Source organism: Dermacentor andersoni, chromosome 3 (genome assembly GCF_023375885.2).
Source record: "Dermacentor andersoni chromosome 3, qqDerAnde1_hic_scaffold, whole genome shotgun sequence".
NCBI classification, from domain to species: domain Eukaryota; kingdom Metazoa; phylum Arthropoda; class Arachnida; order Ixodida; family Ixodidae; genus Dermacentor; species Dermacentor andersoni.
Genome location: NC_092816.1, coordinates 126,762,299 through 126,784,743, shown reverse-complemented (window position 1 = coordinate 126,784,743; position 22,445 = coordinate 126,762,299). Strand labels below are relative to the sequence as shown.

Sequence of the window (22,445 nt, the reverse complement as noted above, 5' to 3'; positions counted from 1 at the left end):
CACCGTAACTAGGGTGCTGCTAGTCGCGGCAGTGCCGACTGTACACAGGACGAGCCTGTGGCCAGTCGGTAAGCCCATATCCGGAAAACTAAAAGCAACAACCGATGGAACTGCAATTGCTGTTCGTCGAAATCTCAAAAATCCTGCGCCGATGACGAACACGCTGAAAAGACCTACTCGATGACGTAACGATGGCAGACCGCCACCCGAGCGAAGCCTCGAAGACAAGAAAACGCCGCCTAAAGAAAGCCTGACTACCCGATGTAACAACACTAGGACAACGCGACACAGCCGCGAACGGATGCTGCGCCATAACTACAACAAAAGACAAAGAACCACAGACCTCGACATGCTTATCGACGGCAATGAACTCACCGCTCTTCCCGACATTGGAGGCGGCTACTCCTTCATCAGTTCATCGTTGACCGTCAAGGTGAAGTAAGTCAAGACTGCACGGGATGGCCCTCAAACTCGCACAGTTGAAGGAGACCTGATAAGCCAAGTGGAATCTGCACGGTAAGAACTAAAGTTAATGACCGGATATACCTTGCGATGTTTGTTGTGCTCCAAAAGTGCTCTTTTGACGTAATTGTCGTCCTTGACTTCCTGAGCCAATACGGCACAATGATTAGCCTGAAGTCGAAATAGATAACGCTATGCGTAGACAATGAGATGGAGAGCTTGGTGAGTCACTATGTCCTGAGTGTGCTTGGACATCAAGTTAACATCCCACTAGCTCCACTATCATCATTTTTGCAGGCAAAAAACACCAGAAGACGTAGAAAAGCTCTTTGAAGACGACCAATACTTTCTCCTAGTCCACGAGACTGTCGTCGTAAGAGGGATCCCTCGAAAACAGGGAGGGAAAGTGAAAGTAATGCTGACAAACGTCATGAAGAAGAACAAAAGCATCAGCATGGGCGCAACGATGGCATACGGGTATATCGACAAAATTGTGTAAACCTGCAATTCGTTTGCCTATTCGGATGCTGCCACATGTAACACAGACGGCCATGGTTCCATAACCTGCCTTCGACATTATTTTGAGGATCCACATTAGGGAGTAGCAGCAGGTGAATTGTATTCTCTGACAATTCAAAGGCTGATTTTTGATGTCATAGAGGATTCGAAAAACACCAGTTGCTAAGTGTCGCATAAATGAGCCAGTACCGAGTTTCGACGCGGGAACGAGAAGCCGTGAAGCAACAAGTAAGATTTTGCTTGCAAAGATGTTTTCGAGTTAGAGGTTTTGAATGCCTTTACCAAAATAGACACTGGTGACACCGGTAGTGGGTTGTTGCCGCAGACACTATATATGCTAATATATTTAAAAGAAATTCAGTTTTCAGTCTTACCGTATACCAGGATGTCTATAGCCGTATGCAGCCATTTCAAGACGTTTTAAGAGGTTCTGTGTTTCGTTGGTTCTCAAATCTGCACAAACTCACCGGTACTCATGACCTTCACATTTGTGTCCACCCACGTGCACAGGTACTCACGCTTATACTGAACCCCACTCACGTTCACCTGTACTGACTCTCGTTCACACTTAGCGATGCTCACACCCGTTTACATTCACTCCTTTAAAATGAATGTGAGTTAGCGTAATTATGAGTTGGCTGGTCTATGACTGTGACTCACTGGCGGTACGTAAAAACACCAAATAGAAGTAATTCAGATATTGGTTCGCTGGCAGGTAAGCAGTGTTGGCTACTGGTCTTCATTTTCTATTGTTTGAATTTTCGTCCTTGTTCGTATAATAGCGGGCTATTTATAGAATTTGTCGCCCAAATAGCGACCACACATTTAGGTTCGAATGTTTCCCTGTAGAAGAACTAAATATCACTTGACGAAAAAATTAATGAATACAGGAAAGTAACGTTCAGTGTTGCCGAGTATGTGCAGTTTATTGTAAATCTACAACGGAAGCAGGTGTATGAATAATACCTGCTCTTGAAAATTAGATATCTTCCTTGAGCCTCGATGTAAGCTTCATTTAGGATGGGAAGATGTAGTAAGAAAAGCATCCCAATCTAGCTGCATGAGACGGAAATGAAGTAAATACAGGGCACTACCATTACTTCGGTCGAAGAAGGCCGGAAGCAGACGCACATACGACGTCGAGTTGATCCTTTCAGAGCTGGTGCGCTCAGGACGCTTAAGGTCTGTACACAGTGCCCACAAACACAACCACTGCAGAAAAGAAAAGGCAAATCTACGCACATGTTAGCATCACTGAGAAGCGAAGCTTTAACGCGGCGATAAATGAAATGGTGTACAACGGTAAAGCGCCGAGCATGCTTTAACTGCATTCTAGGTAAAGTGAATTCTCATGCAATATTTATCTTTATTCCATTACACTGTTCAAAACGTCTACGCATCAATGCCATGAGGACGAATCTGAATTACGATTCTTGCCGAGGAAAGAATGGCGACGACATATGTACTTCCAGACATGTGAAACGCATAAACAGACATATTGAAGTATTTTATTCATCCTTTGTCGCAACTGCATACTGCCGTTTTGGAGGGTTTACCAAGAATGGGCGTATACCTAGTGGAATCCCACCCATGCAATGTTTTCTCATCACGGTCCATACACTTTGACCTTAAAATTATTCATATTGGCGCAGAGTGTACGCGAGAGGGCGGTGCCCACGCTCACTCTAGAGTTTATGTATTGAACATGCGCTTCTAAACGCGTGTCAAGAGTTCCATAGAATTAGCGTTCCTAAATATAGAGTTTCAATGTTCTGTGGGTGTACATGCAAGTGGCGTAGGTAACCATGCTAGCACAGTCGAAATGGTGGACGCCGACAGGGCAACGAGATAACCCACTGTTTGGCGTGTTCGGCATTTGGGTTCTGAATCAGTAAAAAAAAAAAGATTTCCAGTACGCCAAGTAAAATTGAAACAGATGGTGAACTGTGTCATAGAAACATCAGGTGCTCAAATATATTCTTGACTGGATGATTGCATTATTGAGAGGTAAGCAGTAGGGCTCTAGCGTTTATTTGCCTTGAGAAATATAACAAAGTGACCATCGCAAACATTGTATTCTTACAAAATGGCATATGTCAGCGAATCAAGGAGTTCCCTGGCATAGTGTGGAATCGTCTGGCAAAGGAGGTGAATAATGATGGTAGGGCGACGCGATCATCCTGCATGTACATATAGATTAGCCGCTGCTGATTATTTGCTTTCTGAAGAGCAACAGTGGCTCTGCAGGAACACGAGGTCTTGTTGCGCACAAATGCAATTTCCTGAAGCATGCAAAGGACGGAGGAGTGGGGTGCATGGAAATGCAGGACTAGCTGGCGAAGCCGCAGAAAATGATATCATGAGCAATTCACGCTGGCACAAGATTTCTGCTACCGAAGAGCGCTGACAATTCGCATTCTCCTTAATAAGAGTTTCTCTTCTGAAAATTTGAGAAATATTACGCTTACAAAAACATGCGTACAGAAATTAAATAAAATTCAGGATTGCTTTCGCTTTTTCCGTGGACAAGATGCGCCTTTTTTTTTCTCCCTGTTTCCACGTTTCGACAAAAAATTAGTGAGCGATTCCTTAATTTGCAGTTTGGTTAAATAAAACATTTAGTTGCGTAAGAATCTTAATAATTTTTGCACATGACACAGCCGCCTATTGCATGTATTTCAAGTGTAATTGCGTGAATACACAGATCAAGCTTCCGTCAGATGCAAATGCAGCTGTCACGTGCTATCGCAGTCGCCATAAGTACCTCATTATTTGCAAAAACCACTCAGTTGAGAAGTACGACAAAAAGAAAAGATGTCCCAATGGGAAGTACCGTGCACATTAAGCGGAACCAAATATTTCAATGTGACATTGCAGCTCTCCTGCTAAGTGCTTGCAATTTTTGTCTTCGTTGACTTACCAGATCAATGGGCAACCTTTTTTTACAAGTACAGCAGCGGCACCTATGATGGTGCGAGCAGAATTCTGCATCAAAAACACGTGACTACAATTCTCGTCAAGCTGTTCGAGAGCCAATCTGTTGGCGAAAACGGGCTACGATACCTGGTCGCCTGGAGCATCTACAGGCAGCTGGTTCGGTACACCGTGCCAGACATGTTCCTTCTTGGACCTGCTATTGAGGAACACGTTTCGAACGTCTGCTATGAGCACGTTAAAAAAGTCATGAATCTGGCAGTGAAGAGCCCCTACTTGCAGTCAAGTAAGTGTCATTTATTCCTACTTCACAATGTGTTAACATTGAGATAATCGCCACGATAGAAATTTTAAAAATATTCTGAAGCACAGTACTGGTGCGATGGAAAACTGAACAATTCTCGATCTTGGTTCGACAATTGGGCGAGTGGTAATTTTAAGGCAGCCACTAGCAAACAGACTGCAAGCATAACCCAATGTTTCCTAACCATGTATTTTTTGCATATGTTATTGCTACCCGCCGGCTAGAGTTGACGTCAGTGGGAATACTCTAGAAATTCTAGATATTCTGCGATTGATATCTACCATGACTCAATAGTGCGCACGTGTTTGTACACAGGCACGCACTCTTCTGCATATTTAGCAAGCAAGAAAACACCCGTATTTCTAGTTTTCCCTGACACTGTCGAGTTCCCTGACACTGCAAAGGAAACGCAAAATCTATGGGGTAGGCAGCGAATTCTCCACGTTCTCCTCGGGAAAGGGGTGCGAATGACTTGTTAGGGAATAAAATTAACAAAGCATTCCTCGTATTCCTCTTGATAAAGGAACTTGTCAAAACATTCGTCAGGATCATGCTTCTTGAAAGATTATCTTTCTCTCATCAGGTATGCGATTACATATTGCTCATATTTTAAGAAAACGTGTCAAGTACTCTTTAACGTCACTCAGTAGTCTCGGTGACAACATTGCACACAATTTTGCACCAGTATTTTTCAATACACTTGGACTCTGCGACGATTTTTTGTGAGCGAAGTGTCCTCAAACTGTGATTTAGAAAGGTTATCTCGATAATTTCAATGCAACCTACCTCAAAAGAGGCATAGCATCGAAAGCGTAAGCACAGCCTTTATTTTATGTTAAAACGGCATTTTCTTTCGCTGTCGATGTGAGTGGCAGCTACACGTGCTTAAGTATTCTACTCACAGGGAATAATAATATTCACTCATCTTTATGACAAGCTCTTGGTTCTGTGCTAACAAATCAAGATTTGGGAGAGAATACTAATCGGAGCGAAACGTTTTGCTTGGTACAGTTTTTTGCTGTCCACGTCGTCTAGGTAATTTATCACGTGGACTGAGCTCCGGTAACGACAACAGTGCCATCTCTGTGCTGAAAAACAATGCGAATGCCAGCATGCATCCGTTCTCATCATGGCGAAAGTATAACTCAGTTAACTCATTTTCAACTTGATATTGTACCGCTCAGTTTAAAGCACATTTAGTTTATTTAGTAGTTTACGTTGAACGAAATCCAGTGTTTGACCGTGTCGGTGTGGTCGTCATCGGAGTTGTGCATAAGCAAACATTTCTGCATATATTTAGGTATATCTATATGCCACACCTCCCTATATGACATGCGGTATATGTGGGTTATGCTTCCACCCCATTCTATCGCTAGAGTTACTCATAGTTTGTCCTAAATTTTTGAAAGAATTATTCCTCAGAATTATGAGACAAGTGCCATGAAACAAGAACACCGACAGTGCATGTCTTCTATGTTATGTCTTCTTAGACATAAATAATAAAATGGCGAAACAATAACAGAAACATAAAAATGATGTAAAATTTTTGGCGCGGCATCGCACAACTTCCGGAATCTGCCCACCTTAGAGGCCTCGTTTCCACCAGAAAGCTCAGCTTCAGGCATAGCGTTCGCCGCCAGCATTTCTCGTTAAGCATTATGGTTGCACAAGCTGTACATACCGGGAAGCGTGAGACGCAGTCTGGGAACTTTGAATGCTATCGCGTTTCACTGTTAAAGGCGAAGCTTAAGCATCCTCCGGATTTTTTATTACAGCGCTTCATGGTAGCGAAAGATCTATGCTTATAGTTGGCATCATGAAACATTGCCATTATATTGATGGTTATAATTACATATAATTACATATAATTACCATTTGTTGCGGCGCTCTTCGGGCAAAGCTAGCCTTTGCGTTATTAAACACCATACTCCATCATCGCAACTTTTCTTGTTTGTACTCCACTTCTTACACATCTTGAATTTAAGCCTCACAATGTGCAACAGTGTATCACATCAAGCTTGTGGTAGCTCCATGGCTTGGAATTTTCTCTGCTCAACAGAGGTGACTCCGCACGCGGTGGACGAGGCAAAGCGTATGGTGACCACAATCCGCAGTATCTTCCGCAAGTCCCTGGAGACGTCAAGCTGGCTCACGGACGAAGGTCGAGAAGGGGCGCTCGGCAGGTTAGACAACATGACGATCTTCGTGGGAAGTCCAGCACAACAATTTGACCCTGACTTCGTGGATCAGCTCTACAGTCAGTAATATTTCTAGCAGCAAACATCGAATGTTCATCAGAGCAAATTTTTGAAAAAAAAAAAAAGATAAAGTACGAATGTGGAAGCATCCGCGTTAGTGCAACGAGTCTTCTTGCAATGATTGTGCAAGAAGCTTATCGGAGCTTCACCAAATTGACGGACTATAAACGCGTTTCAGCCTAAGACAGCTAAATATAGTGACATTCTTCGTGAGTCAGCGTTATATTCGTATCACAGCTGCCAAATTTAGGGCACTGGTGTACAGAAATATTGAAAATGGTATGCCTGAAATTAAAATGAATTATCGCATGCGTACGAGGCTGATGATTAGATGAGCGTGCCGCTTTCCTTTCAATTTATTTGTGGAATTTTATTCACCTGGTCATTGGGGACATTTAGGAATATTCCTGAGGCTCTTTAATAATATGACTACACAGCTCAACGCGAAACTGTAATGTGAGATACAATTAGAACCTAACACGGCTACCTAACACTTCTTTAGTTTTATTGCGATATCATTTACATGGACACGCCAGGCCAACTTGCGCCGTCATCGTCGCCGTCGGCATGATAATAAGTATAAAGTCTAAGTACAGTAGCATAGCGACCGCGCGCCTTATGCAGTTGGTGTGGGTGAAAATTTGCGAGGGTGAGCCGAAAGAGAGAGCGGCTTCATGAGGGCATGTCATCTCCCGCTCGTGAGGTGGAAGTCCGAACGCTGTCTCCTCAATCATGCACTGAGGCGAGTGAAGAGATGTGCGCGTGCTAAGATGGAGGGGGGGGGGGGGGGAGCGCGGGGAGAGTAGGCGAGGTGGCTGGTTAGCGCCCATGTATTTTTCCCTTTCAGGTGCGCGTGTGAGTGCACACGGTCACGTTATATTTTGCAGGGTATCTTCACTTGGCTTGAAGGCTAGCCCACCTGAGATACCTGATGCCTTCGCGTGTGCTTTATTCTCGCGAGCCTCGTTCACATTGAAGCAAGAGGCGGAGCGAAGCGAAACTCGCTCGTCACTGCTGCCGCTCATCACACTTCGTTCGGAAAGAGAGTGGCCGCGGTCATTGAGTGAGATGTGTTCGTGTTTTGCATGTGCGCACATGACAATGCGCTTTTTAGTTTAGTTTGTAAACGAATCTTTACAGCTGTTTATGCAACTGTTAAAACGAGAAATTTTCCTTCGTACCATGGTCTAATCATTTGATATAGCCATCAACGCTTCACCCGCCTTGCAAAACTGTGGCGATTTTTAGTAGAAGCTTATTTTTTTTCCAAAAGTGAAATAGAAAGCGTGAGTTGAGCAGAGTAAGGATGGTTGCCGCTTCAAGAACCAGGGAGGTGATGCAGTCGCCAAAGACTTGCATGGAATGGTAGCGCAAGTGCGAAATTAATTGATGGGCGAGATATCACGCATAAAATTCAGAGGTGATGATGTTCGGAGTGAATTAATCTGCACACTGCAGAGCGTAGAGCTGAGCATGCTGAGCATGGTACCACTATTTCCTGCGTGAATGAACGGGAAAGTGCATTTCCTATTTTGACCCGGAAACTACGATTGTGCAAGTAGCGTGCTATAACATTTAGCATGTTGCTGCGTATGCCAAGCGCTGGCAGGTCTCGCAGAATTCGGTAAAGCCACGTTGTGTCGTACGTAGTTTTCACATAGAGAACTGCAAATATGATAAATTGTTTTTGTATGAACACGTCACGAATATTTGTAGGGATGCGCGCGAGATGGTGAGGTGTATACCGGCTTTCTTTGAAACCGCCTTAGTGAAGATGAAGCATTCCAGGAAATGTAGAATGCGACGACTAATCATTTTTCAAATAACTTGCAAAGGCAACTCGTGAGCACTATCTGGCCATAAGTTACCACAGAGGAGCAGTTTGTTCTCTGGTTTAAAACCGGAATGATATTGGCTTTTTTCCATGTATGGTTTTGCTGACGAATAGTGACAGTTCTCATGTCGGTTGAACAAGAAAATATTTATATGCACAGCTGCAAATGGAACTCATCCAAAATAATTTAGCGAAATAGGGCCCACATGAACTGCATAGCACTGTATCGTGGTAGTATATTGGTGCATAATATTCGGCGGTAAAGATAACAGTAAATCAAACAAATGTGGTTATGCACTGTTTATCTGCGTACTGGCGTTGTTCCTGTCACGTTTTGAGCATAGATCAAACATGCGATGACCATTTCTACACATACATTACGTTGTGTTGAAAGAACATAAATTGAATATGTAAAGCTTTGGAACGATTACATAGGTTGGGCCACCGAATGTGAGAAATCACGTGCTCACAGGCACTATGAACACAGACTGAACGCAAGCAGCTTGCGACACCCTTTATTTAAAGATACCATTTTGATATATTTTCGTAAAATGAGAACGAGAAGCGCCCTCAAACGTTCTTGAAAAGGCAGTTCTATAAGACGGTTTTGCTGACGAATAGTGACAGTTCTCATGTCGGTTGAACAAGAAAATATTTATATGCACAGCTGCAAATGCAACTTATCCAAAATAATTTAGCAAAATATGGCTCACATAAACTGCATAGCACTGTACCGTGGTAGTATATTGGTGCATAATACTCGATGGTAAAGGTAACAGCAAGTCAAACAAATGTGGTTATGCACTGTTTATCTGCGTGCTGGCGTTATTCTTGCCACATTTTGAGCATAGATCAAGCATGCAATGACCATTTCTAGGGATGCATTGCGTTGTGTTGAAAGAATGAAAGTTGCCCCGGTAATGCTAGAACCGCTTCCATCAGCACAAAATTGCGATGAAGTGCTGAGCTTGCTTTCGACATCACAAACTTTGCTGTCTAAATTTCTTTCACCTACAAAAAATATTTGCACATAACTCCATTTTCCACGCCATTATCAGAGCGCCAAGGACACTCGTCAGTGAGCGCTATGTGTCGCTTCGGATGTAGGATCACCTGCGAAACTGGGCGCAGGGTCGCTTATTTTGCCCAGAGGAGCACAATAAGTGAGGCCAGAAGCCAAGTTCGAAAAGTCCTGTTACCAAGCAATTGTTTCCTGAATGTTCACGCAGATATTGTCGGACCAGCTCCCCTTTGCAAAGGCAAGGCGGTCGCGGAGAAAGGCAAAAAAGGGCAAGCTGGGAGAGGTTTGTCTCATAAACACGCAGGAGGTGAAAATTTGGAATGGTCGTAAGAGACTTAATAGCCAGCCTACCCAGCCATTACCCCTGGTCGACGACCAAGGGAATACTTTGGAATACCAAGCCGACACTCTTGGCGAACACTTGGAGAGCATATCCAGTTCACTTCACTATTCCGAGCCATTCTTAAAACAGGAAGACGTGGAAGATTGCAAGGTGATTGACCGCAAAATAACGAACATATTAACCTTCCTTTTACCATCGCTGAGCTGAGAGATTCCCTTACTGCTTCTCTCAGTTCTGCATCCGGACCTAGCAGAATCATGTACGGCATGGCTAAGCATCTTTACAACGATACTCAAGTGCCACTACTTTCATTTTACAATACAATAGGAGCTCATGGATACCTTCCATATACATGGAAAAAACCCGATGTCATTCCGGTTTTGAAACAGAGGAAAAACTGCTCCTCTGTGGCAACTTACCGCCAGATAGTGCTCACGAGTTGCCTTTGCAAATTATTTGAAAAATTATTAGTCGTCGTATTCTACATTTCCTGGAATGCTTCATCTTCACCAAGGCGGTTTCAGAGAAAGCCGCTATACACCTCACCATCTCGCGCGCATCCCTACGTATATTCGTGATGTGTTCATACAGAAACAATTTATCATATTTGCATTTCTCTATATGAAAACTACGCACGGCACAACGTGGCTCTACCGAATTTTGCGAGACCTTCCAGCGCTAGGCATACGCAGCAACATGCTAAACGTTATAGCACGCTACTTGCACAATCGTACTTTCCGGGTCAAAATAGGAAATTCGCTTTCCCGTTAATTCACACAGGAAACTGCGGTACCACAAGGAAGCATGCTCAGCTCTACGCTCTGCAGTGTGCAGATGAATTCACTCGGAACATCATCACCTCGGAATTTTATGCGTGATATCTCGCGCCTCAAATAATTTCCCGCTTGCGCTACCATTCCATGCAAGTCTTCGGCGACTGCATCGCCTCCCTGGTTTTCGAAGCGGCAAGCATCCTTAGATTGCTCAACTTCCAAGCGGGTGTAGCTTTGTGAATGAGTCTTTTTAAATATTTATTTCGGCAAAATTAGTTGGTAACTTATCAGTGCGAATTACACTTGAGGGTGCGTGCCCACAAAAAAAATTAAGCTAGAATCGTTCGTAAGAAAAATACTCCAGCCGGTCCTGATGCTCAATATATTATGAGTGAAGGCAGCCGCCTAATGGCAAAGAACACGTAAGACGGAAAGTTGAGCTCTGGGAAACATTCCTGATAACGTAGTATGACACTACGGACGACAGTTTTCAACAAAGGCTGTAAGTTGTCATCATCAACAACCTATTTTTATGTCCACTGCATGACGAATGACTCCCATTATCTCCCATTAAAGCGATCTCCTTTAAAGCGATCTCCCATTAAACATGTCTTACGCTAGCTGGCTCCAAAAATCACCGGCATATTTGTTTATTTCTCCCCACCTAATTTTCCCCTGCCCTCGACATCGCTTTCCTTCCATTGGCACCCATTCGTTAACTCTAATGGTCCACCAGTTATCTGCCCTGCGCCTCACATGACCTGCCCAGCTCGATTTGATTTATTTAGTGTATCTAGCATATTTGTGCTGCGATCCACATTAATGTCTTGTTGCCTCTTAATGTTATGCGGAACACTTTTCGTTCAGTCGCACTTTCCCGGTTCTTAACTTGCTTTTGAGCTTCTTTGTTATCCTAAAACTACACCCAATAAACATTTATACAATGTTACTCACACGATTGCCCACGTTGTGTGTTAATAATTCAAGCTGCATTGAGGTAGTTTCACACAGGTTCATCGCATTGTTTCATACATTACCACGACACTGGTAAAAGAAAACTCTTAGTAAAAAAATGCAAATATTCCATAGTGACAATGCAAATAGGCCTTATGTCGGCGCTCGACCTCTGCTATTTAGGGAAATCCCGAGACTGAAAACATTCCTATTAGCGCTCTACTAACCTACAAAGATGTATAACTTCGTCAATATGTTAATTATGGAAGCACTGTCACATGTCGATGAACTCTAGTTTGTGCGTCCGAGATTCAGGTGTACCAATGACGAACGGCTCTATTAATCGTGACCTCCAAATATGTCAGATTTTCTTTGAAAAAATTCTGCTGTAGTAACAGAAAACTGACACAGATGAGCAAGATTTTGTCAGAAAGTGCATTTGACGAGCACACCTTGGTGCTAGACACGATTCCGCTAGCACGTCATGGATCTAGTCAAGGCCATTACAGGCCTTAAATCGATTCCTTACTGCCTCATTATTTATAGTAGGAGGGTAAAGTGTAAAGGCACTGTTACAGTTGTTTCGTCAAATTCAAGGACGGCAAGTGCAGTTTTCGTGCATCTAGTATAAACGGGAAATCATTTTATTTAATATCTGCAAAGTTGTGATCAGTCGATGAGTTTAGTGATCATGCAGATTAACGGGTACTCTTGATAACTCATCTGGGTAATGGTGACGTCATCCTTATCAACCAAGGCAAATCGTTCTCTTTTCTTTAAATTGAGCATTGGACCTTTATTGGAATCTGTGCATGGCTGTTTTTTTTTTCTTTTTCATTTTTGCACAGCGTACTTCGGTACACACTATTTGGGAATACACACCAATTTTTACAAAAAGCCTAGGTTACTGATTGCTTAACCAGAATGATCTTACTGCGGTATTTCAGTTTCTTCAGAAATAACTCAGACTTTTATTATTATAATTTTTTTTTTCAATGCTGCAGAACCGTACCCGGAGACACCCATGGACCGACTTTTCCCGTCATGGATCAAGGCACTGTCTCTCTCGTCCCATTACATTTGGTCCGACCAGACGACCTGGTTCTACGACGAGGCAGAAGTGAACGCCCACTATATAAGCTTCATTAATTATATTACTGTACCGACGGGCATGATACAGCATCCCTTATTTTATCCGTACGGGCCACTCAGCCTGAACTACGGCGGCCTCGGAATGGTAAGTACACTTGCGTATTTTCACGCTGCATGCACGCACACAAGCTTCATTTCTGCGAAGGTACTAACCTGTTTGCAGCACTGAGAAAACGCGCAGAAATTAATATGGCCAGAGGTGAATGACTATGCACAGTTCGCACCTCTACATGTCCTGTATACTTCAATTTGCCGCAGCACCGTACCATATGTGGCTGATTTGTGGCCATACCTCAAATTGCGCTCGTTAAATACAGGCTCCGCGAAAAAAAAAAAAAAAAACACTTGTGCAAGCACTGGAGAGCGTTATACAGCCGTGAAACATAGTGCGGCCTGAAGTTCCTGAAGGTATGTTAGACCCCCCTTACGCGCTAATTCCAGTGCCCCTGAAGGCGTATCTTGACTGCGACTTCACATCTAGCTTAAGTATGTTGTAGGCTATTTGTAGGCGAAGTCTGAATTTAGTAGGATTTGACATCATTTAGTGAATACTGTAATTTCAGGCTCATTCGAATTGCGTAGGCTGTTTGCTAGCTGTCTTCGCTGAGCCAAATGCGTGTTCAAGTGCTCGTTTACGATGCGCGCGTACTATGGGTGACCAGGAGGCAAAGATTAAAGTGTGCAGGTCCGTGCTGGCCATTTCAAGTAAATTAATTAATATACATTAGCCGGCTGTGATCGGCGATATTCTTCAATTTATATGGCTTACTAAACTGAGCTCAGTATGTATTCCGCATTAAGGAAACTCGCCTGCACTAAAATGATGCGTAAATAGAACAATGCCGTAATGTTTGATTGGCCGTCCAAAGGAGCAGTATGAAGCTTAGGGTAAACAAAGCGCATCTTTGTGGGAATTCTCGGCAAGCGGACCTTTAACAGAAACTATGACCTACCTTATTGGAGTGTGAAACAGGAAAAGTCCGGAAAATAATTGGATTGGTGATGTTAAAAATACTGAAGGAAATCCAATGCACCGGGGAGTTGCGAGAAAGTCAGTGCAAATTAAGCAGGTGAAAGTTCCAATGCTGCTTCCATGTTCAAATTAAACAGGTTAAAGTTGCAACGCTGCTTCCATCACAAGCACTTCACCAGGCAAGTAAGGATACCCGAGAAGCAAAAGTACGCTATGTAGTACATGTAGGATTGGTCAGTCAGGCTGCAACTGCTGTTTGCCTAACACTGCCATGAATATCTCGCATGATGCCTATTTTACCAGCTCTGAGGAGACAGTTAAAAGTATTATCGTTGAAGCTCGCGGCGAATGCTTCCATTTTACTGATTCACGAAGACATGCACATAAATGTTTCGTGGCGAAGCCCAAGAAGTACGGTTTAATGTCCACGCGTTCTCCTGATTGTGTTAAGTGCGCAGAGTTATTGGAAATCTTGTCTAGTAAAGTATTTTTAGCATGTTAATGTCAGACCACCGGGAAGCTTCTGGAATAACACAGTTGTTCATGATTGTGTTTTAATTTGTTTAAATAAAACGTCGGCTGAACGCAAGACATCGTTTCTTCCTTTTGGGAGTCGTTTAGGTGGAGCTTCCTGCATTTCACGCTTCCAAGAAATGGTAACGAAGGTATTGGGTAAGGTCGTTAGGGCTCTTGCAGTAAGTTACGTGTATATGCGCTCCAAACCTTCAAATCGCCTGTTTCAGGAATCATGCAGTGTTATTGCCTACTGTTCTGAAAGAACAAAGTCAATCTGAAAAGCAATATTTGGACAAAATAGCATTCACGTGGCGGCATATGTGTGTTCAAAGTCTGCTTTACGATTCTAGTAATCGCGGCTTTCCAAGTAAATAATTACTGCACAATTCGAAAGTGCTGCGTAACCATCATATTCATAAGCGATGGCAGTGTTACTGGCGACTGAAGCCTGAAATCTAGTATACACGTGCAGGAAATATAAGAGTTCTAAGCGTGACATATTAGGCATGCATAGATTAATTACGGGCATGAGAGACGTAATGGTACAATGGCTCGAAATAACATGCATCGTCGAAAATTGAGGTATACTTCTCCAGACTAAGTCTCTTTTGTTTTCCCTTTCTAATCTTTGTTCAGCTCAAAGTATATTTGTGCTTTAAGCGCTATGCCGTGAAGCGAAAAAAGATAGCGAGCAAAATGGGAACGGAACGCTAAGTATGTCTCCGCTATTACCTAAGCTTGACTGAAAGTATAACAGCTCTCCATTACCAAACCAACAGCCGACGAAGTGCAGTAATCCTCTTCATCTAAGTGCTGCCTATGTTGCTACGATGAAAGTCGTTACTGTCGTTGTCCTTGTTGTGACTTTCGTGCCTAATCCGTCGCATTGTGCCATTGTCGTCGCTGCGCCGTCACCATATAGTGCATGGCACCGTCGTTCGTGCAGATTTCATCATCTCGTCGACGTCGTTGTTGCAGCCTTGTTGTTTCGGTACCTCCTTAGTGACCATTGTCATTGTCAGAAAACTGCAATTGTTGTATTTGGTTTTGTCGTCGTTGTCGTATAGTAATCGCATTTGCGCAGTAAATAGCTCAAATAGACGAAAGGGGACAAAGAACGTGTCTTTTGTGTTGCATAAGTTTCAACTGGGGAACTCGACTGAGCATGTTACAGAACTCACTTTCCGCAGTACTTAACATTTTGCGTGAGTGGTCAAAGTGGAAAAGAAAATAATTATAACCGTGCGAATTTCACTAAAAAGGTCGGCGTTATTGCGATTGAGTATAGACTAAGGCAGCAACACTCCGCGTTGACACTGGAGACATATTAACTTAGTCTCTCGAGCAACCACAATGCGAATTGATACGTACCATAGTACATTATAACTTTTAATCGCAACGATTTAGATGAAACTCCTAAGAATCCTGAGTATACAGCCCAAATATTCGTTACAATCACTCTCCATGCTGTCGCGCTCCATGCTGAGCTGCTCTCTGTGGAAGGGACGCTACGGGTTTTTTCTATTTACAGTTGCATACCTTTTTTGGTCACCTTAGCATAGCTCGTCTGGGGGATTCCGCAAAAGTGCACACCAACCAGTGTCACCTACGCGGTACTGAAATTGTCTGCTTGGTCACGTACTCAGTCAGCGATGTTTCCCACAAGGCAAGAGAGTGGCTCATGCTTTCTGCTTAGCAGGGCAGCAGCCAGCACATACCTAGAGGCCGAAGCTAGTCGACAACTTCGGTTATCGGGAGAAAGAGGTTAGATGCAAACTGAAAAAAAAATGCAAAGCGCGTGAAATTCGTAAATTTCCGAGTGAATGCAAATCGCAATATATTTTTCCCGTGATGACGCCACGGGACAGCCGCGTTGTACATTCTGGAGCGGGTGGCAGCAATATCGCTCCGCAAGTTAGCGTATTTTGAAGCGGCGGCGACAGCGGAGTAATCGCTGAGGAAGAGAAGCGTCGTCTGTGCAGAGGCCATATGTAGGTTCGCATATTGTAGAAGAGCGCCATTCTTTTCCGCATAACAAAAAGCAAGAAGAAAACACGTCAACAGGGCAATCCTGCGCCTAAGCCAGGAGACTTGCTAAAAAATTTGTATGTGAAGTCCCTTCTACCGCTGCTAAAATTGTTTCGCTGATACATGCTATGTTTGTTTCTTTTCTCTGACAATCGTAAATTTCTACTTGCAGATTGTGGGACACGAGATTATGCACGCATTCGACGTACAAGGGGTAACGAAATACCGCCAACCTTGGGTCACGGCCGAGTTTTTAAAGGAATACACAAACAGAACACTCTGCCTGCGAAAACAACATAGATCTGTCGTGAGTAGATGCCAGTTGATAATTTCTTATAGCCCTTTCTGCAGCAAACAAATATTAGTGAAAATGTAGTTTCACCCGGTTTCTTGCATCCTTAGAATTGTGAAAACCATACAACTGCAGAACGGATTGCTATGTTCTATTTTTGAGTGATCTTTACTAGTATTTGACATGTAGAATCTCTTCAGAACTCTACAACTCGTGAGATATGCGAATGCAAACCATTTTTCGTCCGTGGATCTACGCGAGAACCAATTGACCAATTTCAACAGTGTCTGGTGTCAAACGTTGTGAAGTACAATGAAAAAAGTGACTCCTGTATCTCATCAGTTACTCCGACGATGAGCGCACAGCCAGCCGTCTGCCTTCTAGCTCATCTTACTATAACGCTTTATACACATTATTCAACTTGTAGTGCACAAAGTAGAATGTGTTCCAAATGTCGGCAACAAGTTTTCAATATCACAATTTTCATTAGTCAGTTTTGCTTTTACCACAATATTTGGGCGCGCCTATTGCAAAACTATAAACACAGTGACTGAACGGGTTATGTTAAGACAGAGCGCGTCGAAGTTGATGGAATGTTAGGAAGTGCTGAGAAGGAAAGAGGAAAGCGATGTAGTTTTTCTGATTGCCATTGTTGCTGTGGTTCGTTTCAAGCTGTCTCATTAGGACGTGGTTCAATCTCTCCAAAGCATGTAACTCTGGTAACTCTGGCATGACTCCAACGACAGAACCGTTCAGTGGCCTCAAATAGAAGTTTCTCGTCGCCACCAGCTGCGCCTGCTCCACGATCTCCATCGCAATGGCACTGCACTGTGTCGATCACAACAGCACGCTTTTGTGATCCAGCTAATGTCTGTTCCTTGATTCCCATTAAAAAAGTGAACTCTACTCTCACAAAATGTCAAATTTTGTGAAGCGTGACATGTCAAGACATCAGCCCTTGGCATAAAAGACTGGGGCTGGCGACGCAAGACGCTACGAAGCTAGTCAAAAGCCAGATAATAGACAGCACAACAAGACGCGTCAAGGCCATCCTAGGCCTAAATCTAGAAAATGCCTTTGATAACAAATTGGCACTCCTTCATTCTACAACAAATCCCAGCACTCAGACTTGGTCAACGTCTCCATGACTGCATCCGTGACTTCCTGAGGGGAAGGCAGACCTCGCTACGAGTCGGCTCCCTGCAGTCAGAGCCAGGCGAACTGGGCGACAGGGGTACCCTGCAGGGCTCGGTGATATCCCCTACCCTCTTCAACCTGGAAATGATAGGACTGTCCAGGCAACTGACTCGAATCGAGAACCTCCAACATACCATCGATGCAGATGACGTGAACATGTGCGTGGCAAAGGGGAGCGAAGGACAAATCCAGCACACTTTCCAAAATGGGATCCGAACCCTTGAGGAGTACTTTAAATCAACAGGTCGGCAGTGCTCGCCGAGCAAGTCTTAGTTGCTGCTATATAGACTCAAGAGACGATAGCCCGAACCAAAGGGATGGGACACAGGCGCCGACCCATACGTCCGCCTGTACACCACTGAAGTCAACACGATTCCGGTGGTCGGTCACACAAAGATGTTGGGCATTACAATAGAGGTGAATGGCTCGAATACCATCGCAGTCCCTAAGCTCACCACAAAGACCGAGGACGCCACAAGCGTACTGAGACGAGTGGCCAACCGGCATCACGGGCTCAAGGTGGACAACCCGCTTAGACTGGCAAAGGGCTTCGTAATAAGTCACTTCGTGTGCGTCGCGGCCATGCACAAGTGGTCGAAAATGGAGAGAGACAAGCTTGAAACGCTCCTGCGTAAAATCACCGAGAGAGCCACGGGTCCACCCATGCACACGAGCACGGAGGCACTGGACGCATTAGGCATGTACAACACGCTGAGCGAAATTGCGGATGCACAGGAACGGGCACAGATCACCAGCACGGCACACCTGTGGGCAAATGGATCCTACGAAAAATCGGCGTCGTGCCTCGGGAGTTCGAGTGTAACAGTCACGGGCTAACACCCGACCAGAGGAAAAATATAACACCCTAACAAAAATAACGCCCTCAACTCAAAGAGACGGCACACGAGGCCGCACGAGACCTACCTCACCGTGCGAGCCCAGGCTCCCTCTCGGCAGGATGAGAGAGTGAGCACGACCCCCTCGTCACATACAGCGATCTCACCCAGCACTATAAGTTATTCAAGGGAACCATGCCGCTACCGCACAAAGCACTCAATAAAGCACAACAAGTCACGCAGAGACGGCTTCAGACGGGCACCTACCCATGCCCGGCCTTCCTGCACAAAATATTTCAGGGACGCGCACCCTCACAATGCGTGTCGTTTTTGTAGGCCAGCCTTGCTCACATGCTCTGCGGTTGCCCGCTGGCACAGGGGGCCAGGACCACCAAGAAAGAGTGGGACCGAGCTCTACGCATCTCGGACCTTGTAGCACAGCTCTGGGTTGTCCACTGGGCGAGCGACGCGGCGGAGAGGCATGGCTTCTCTGTCCCGACGTGGGAGCGGTCCGAGGGACCTCAATAATGTGATTCATTCATTCATCGATCCATCCATATCCCGAATGCACGCTTTGAAGCTATTCAGGCAGTCAAGCTGTAATCGACAAGTTGAACGATTACTTATTGCGACTTAGGTAAAAATTATTCACGGGCAACATTCAGATGCACTGTAACTAATCATTAGCATAAGACGTTTCGATTACCTGCAACTTGGCTTGTGTCGCTACTTCGTGCACCTTCAAATAGCGGATCAGAGAGCAGAGAAATTCGCTGTGCCTCGTAGGCTAGCTGCTTTTCAGGATTCCTCACTATATGCAGCCATCCCATAGCGCTGTCACAACACAAATCAGTTGCTACGTGGATTCTTCTTTTACGTGCGATAGTGCAGTTACGCCACGCCCTGCTTCGCGTGCTACAGTGAAGCTGCCGGCCGGCGCGGCATCGTGCGCACAGTAATCTCTACCGGGCAGGGCATATGGGGAGCGCTGCTTGCTCCGTTCGCATTGTACGTAGGCGCAGGAGCGCTTCACCATCAAATATGTGCTCTGGATGCTTGTTTTGATATTGGTCTTTACTGAAACGTATGCTGTTCTGCATGTTGCACGTGTCATTCCAAAGAATGTATCCACTACTCGCATCACCTTGCTGAGCCTCTACCTTATGAGGGTAAGAAACTGCATTTAGGGGGTATGGGCCTTTGGTGGTGATAGTTTTCTGTCGACGTTACGCCACGAAAAAATCTCGGGATCCTAGTCATAAACAGCTTTGCTGTAAAAACGGCTAAACTTTGAAGTTAAGAGAACAGAACAGAAATACCTTCCCAGCCCGTGGTTTTCCTGTTAGTCCATTAAGAGTGACCTGACGGTTTCAACCTCCAACGTAGCCATAACTGCGAAAGACCAAGCACTTACCTTGTTTTAATAGCAGCAAAGTGGTGCAACCGGTGATTGCAAAAATAGCTCAGCAGTGTCAGTAAAAAAAAAACGAAAAAAAAAACATGTATCATTCATCAATGGAGCACACCACTCGAAACACAGGTATATTTTCGTCCTGTAGAGACACCGCTTATGAAGAGCTAATAATCTAATGGACATTACGAACTTTATATATCGAGAGAAAATGTCTCTTGTGAAGAAAATAGTTTTCATTGTGTTACTTTCCTACGCCTGCGCAAATGTACACCGTGAAAATGCGGCGTGTGCTTGCGGCGCCTCTACTGCGGTGTGCTTTCCTAGGCGAAACTAGTATTCATGCGGGAGCTTATGGTATGTTGAGTACGGCTCCAGATAAAACAATTTAACGGGGCCCACACTAATAATGGGTTTAACTGTAACATGAAGCAAGACGATAAAAACGGTAGCTGGAGTAAACCGCTTCTTTCGTTTTTCTATGAGCTGTTCCCCCAGGATAAAAAAAAAATATCCACTTAAAGAATAACTGCTCATTCACATATAATTATCGAATGCAGCTTCAGCCACGTGATTACCTTGGTAAGTTCGGACAGTTCGAGTAAGCGACGCTGTTGTAAATGAAACCAACGTGAAACAAGATTAAGAGCGTAAGGTGGATTGCCTAGGCTCACTTGAGAAGTGTGCTGATTGAACGTGTCGAAACCGGGAGGGCAGCTGCGCTCTTCAGTCGACTAGCAATACATTACGCATTCTACGGGGATATAAGTGCCTGCTTAACAGTGTTCACATTTAAATAAATAAGGGTCGTTTAACTGGAATGCTTCCCAACTCCATCGGCGTAGAGCTTCGAAATCCTAACGATGTCGAAAGAGAGAAAAGTCGTGACAGTGTGATGAAGGCAGGTTTAGCAGCTATTTATAAGAATAACGTGGTTATTAAACGTGGCTGCCTTTTACATGCCCAGTATGAGCACTAGATGACTTCTACAGCTGCCGCTTTGCCATCATGTGCGGCTATGTCCCGGTGTGAACCGCGGCGGCTCAGCACAGCATGTTCACATCCAGAGTGATCTAAGTGGGCTAAGTGACCTAAGTGATCTAAAGTAGTTGAAAAAATATCTTCATCTGAACCGAGGCATAGATGCAATGATCATGTTTGGGGGCTTTATTTTGGAAGTGCTATGGCAACGGCCACCAACGGTGTTCTGACTTTTCTGCAATCTTACGCCGACAGGTGAGGGTGGAGGGGGAGCCATAGATGTGCCTTTCCTTGTTGCGACAGCCATTACACGGTCGACTACTTCCTACATTCCCGCTATTGGCCACAGATGTGTAGCTCGCTTTTGGATGGTTAGGGAGTCTCCATATGCTCGTCGTGTCATAACCATGATCATCATCAGCCTATTTCTATGAGCACCACATGACGAAGGCCTTTCTCAGCGATCTCCCATTACCCCTGCCATGGGCTAGCTGATTCCAATTCGCGCCAACAAATGACCTAATTTCATTACCCAACCTAGCTCTCTGTATCTTCAACTGCGCTTCACTTTCCTCGGCACCCATTCTCTAAACACCTTTGTTGATTTTGTCGCCAAGTGTGTAGTGCTGGAAAACTATCAAGCCAAGAGCACAAACGATTGTCTGCATGCATTGGTCTGGGAGCACTGTTCCGCCCATCGGAACTGTCCTTGCTATCGGTATCCGGCAAAAATGTTACACCCACATATATATGACATACCGTGCGATGAGTGCAAGCGCCACGCTAAACCTCGCTATCGCTGTCAGTGACTCGCTCTGCGGAAGAAATTACCAATTTTCTTTTGCCATTGGTCGTCGCTGCTTTTTGCGCGCCTGAATTCGAGGACGATACTGTAAGGCGAATCGCTCTATTGTGTATAGGACGACATCTTATTGTCAACTAATTAAGTGTTGACAGGTTTGTAGCAATCCGTGGTGTCTTAGCTCTTGTGAGTCGTCATGAAAATCTGACAATGGCAGAGATAGAATGCGACGAAGGACGAAGAGAGCGTAAGCTTATGACATGATTACCCGCAGTATCAGGGCGTAATGACAGGGCATGTGGCCACCCTTAATAGGTTGAGTGTCACGTATTTTTTATGTTATCCTATACCGCGTATAAGCACAAGCACAGCGAAAGAAGGAAACGGGAGTAACGGCACTGTTAGTTCTCCATAGAAAGTTATACAGCGTGTTGTATGGTACGCTTGGTAGATTAATTCGTGTCAACATTGGGCGAAAGGTTCTAACGCGTAGCGTCTTTGCTATTTGCAGCTACTTTCGAGGGCCCGCCAGGAGGTGATCAATGACACGGCGGACTCCGAAAACCTGGCCGACTTGGTGGGCACGATGACGGCATATGCAGCCTTCACTTCCTTGTCCCCATCACAAAGAAACGTTACGCTGGCCGGGCTCGACATGTCGGCGGAGCGCCTGTTCTTCGTCAACCACTGCGTAAAGTGGTGCAACAAATACAGCTTCTCGAAGGCGCCCTATGCACCCCACCGCTCCCGCTGTATTGTGCCCTTGATGAACATGCCCGAGTTCTCGAGGGCCTATGGCTGCGCCGCCGGACAACCCATGAATCCACAAAAGAAGTGCACGTTTTGGTAGTAAAA

At 44.7% G+C, this 22,445-nt stretch overlaps 1 protein-coding gene across 1 annotated transcript in view; it reads left to right on the top strand.

Moving 5' to 3' along the window:
• Positions 1-22,445, top strand: part of LOC129386477 (neprilysin-1-like) — a 55,980-nt gene extending 33,535 nt beyond the window's left edge. Inside the window, exons 6-10 of the mRNA XM_055074486.2 lie at positions 3,905-4,201; positions 6,279-6,476; positions 12,407-12,639; positions 16,244-16,378; positions 22,102-22,445. Of these exons, the coding sequence (XP_054930461.1) occupies positions 3,905-4,201; positions 6,279-6,476; positions 12,407-12,639; positions 16,244-16,378; positions 22,102-22,440 (1,202 nt within the window). The 3' untranslated portion in view covers positions 22,441-22,445. The remainder of the gene's footprint in view (positions 1-3,904; positions 4,202-6,278; positions 6,477-12,406; positions 12,640-16,243; positions 16,379-22,101) is intronic.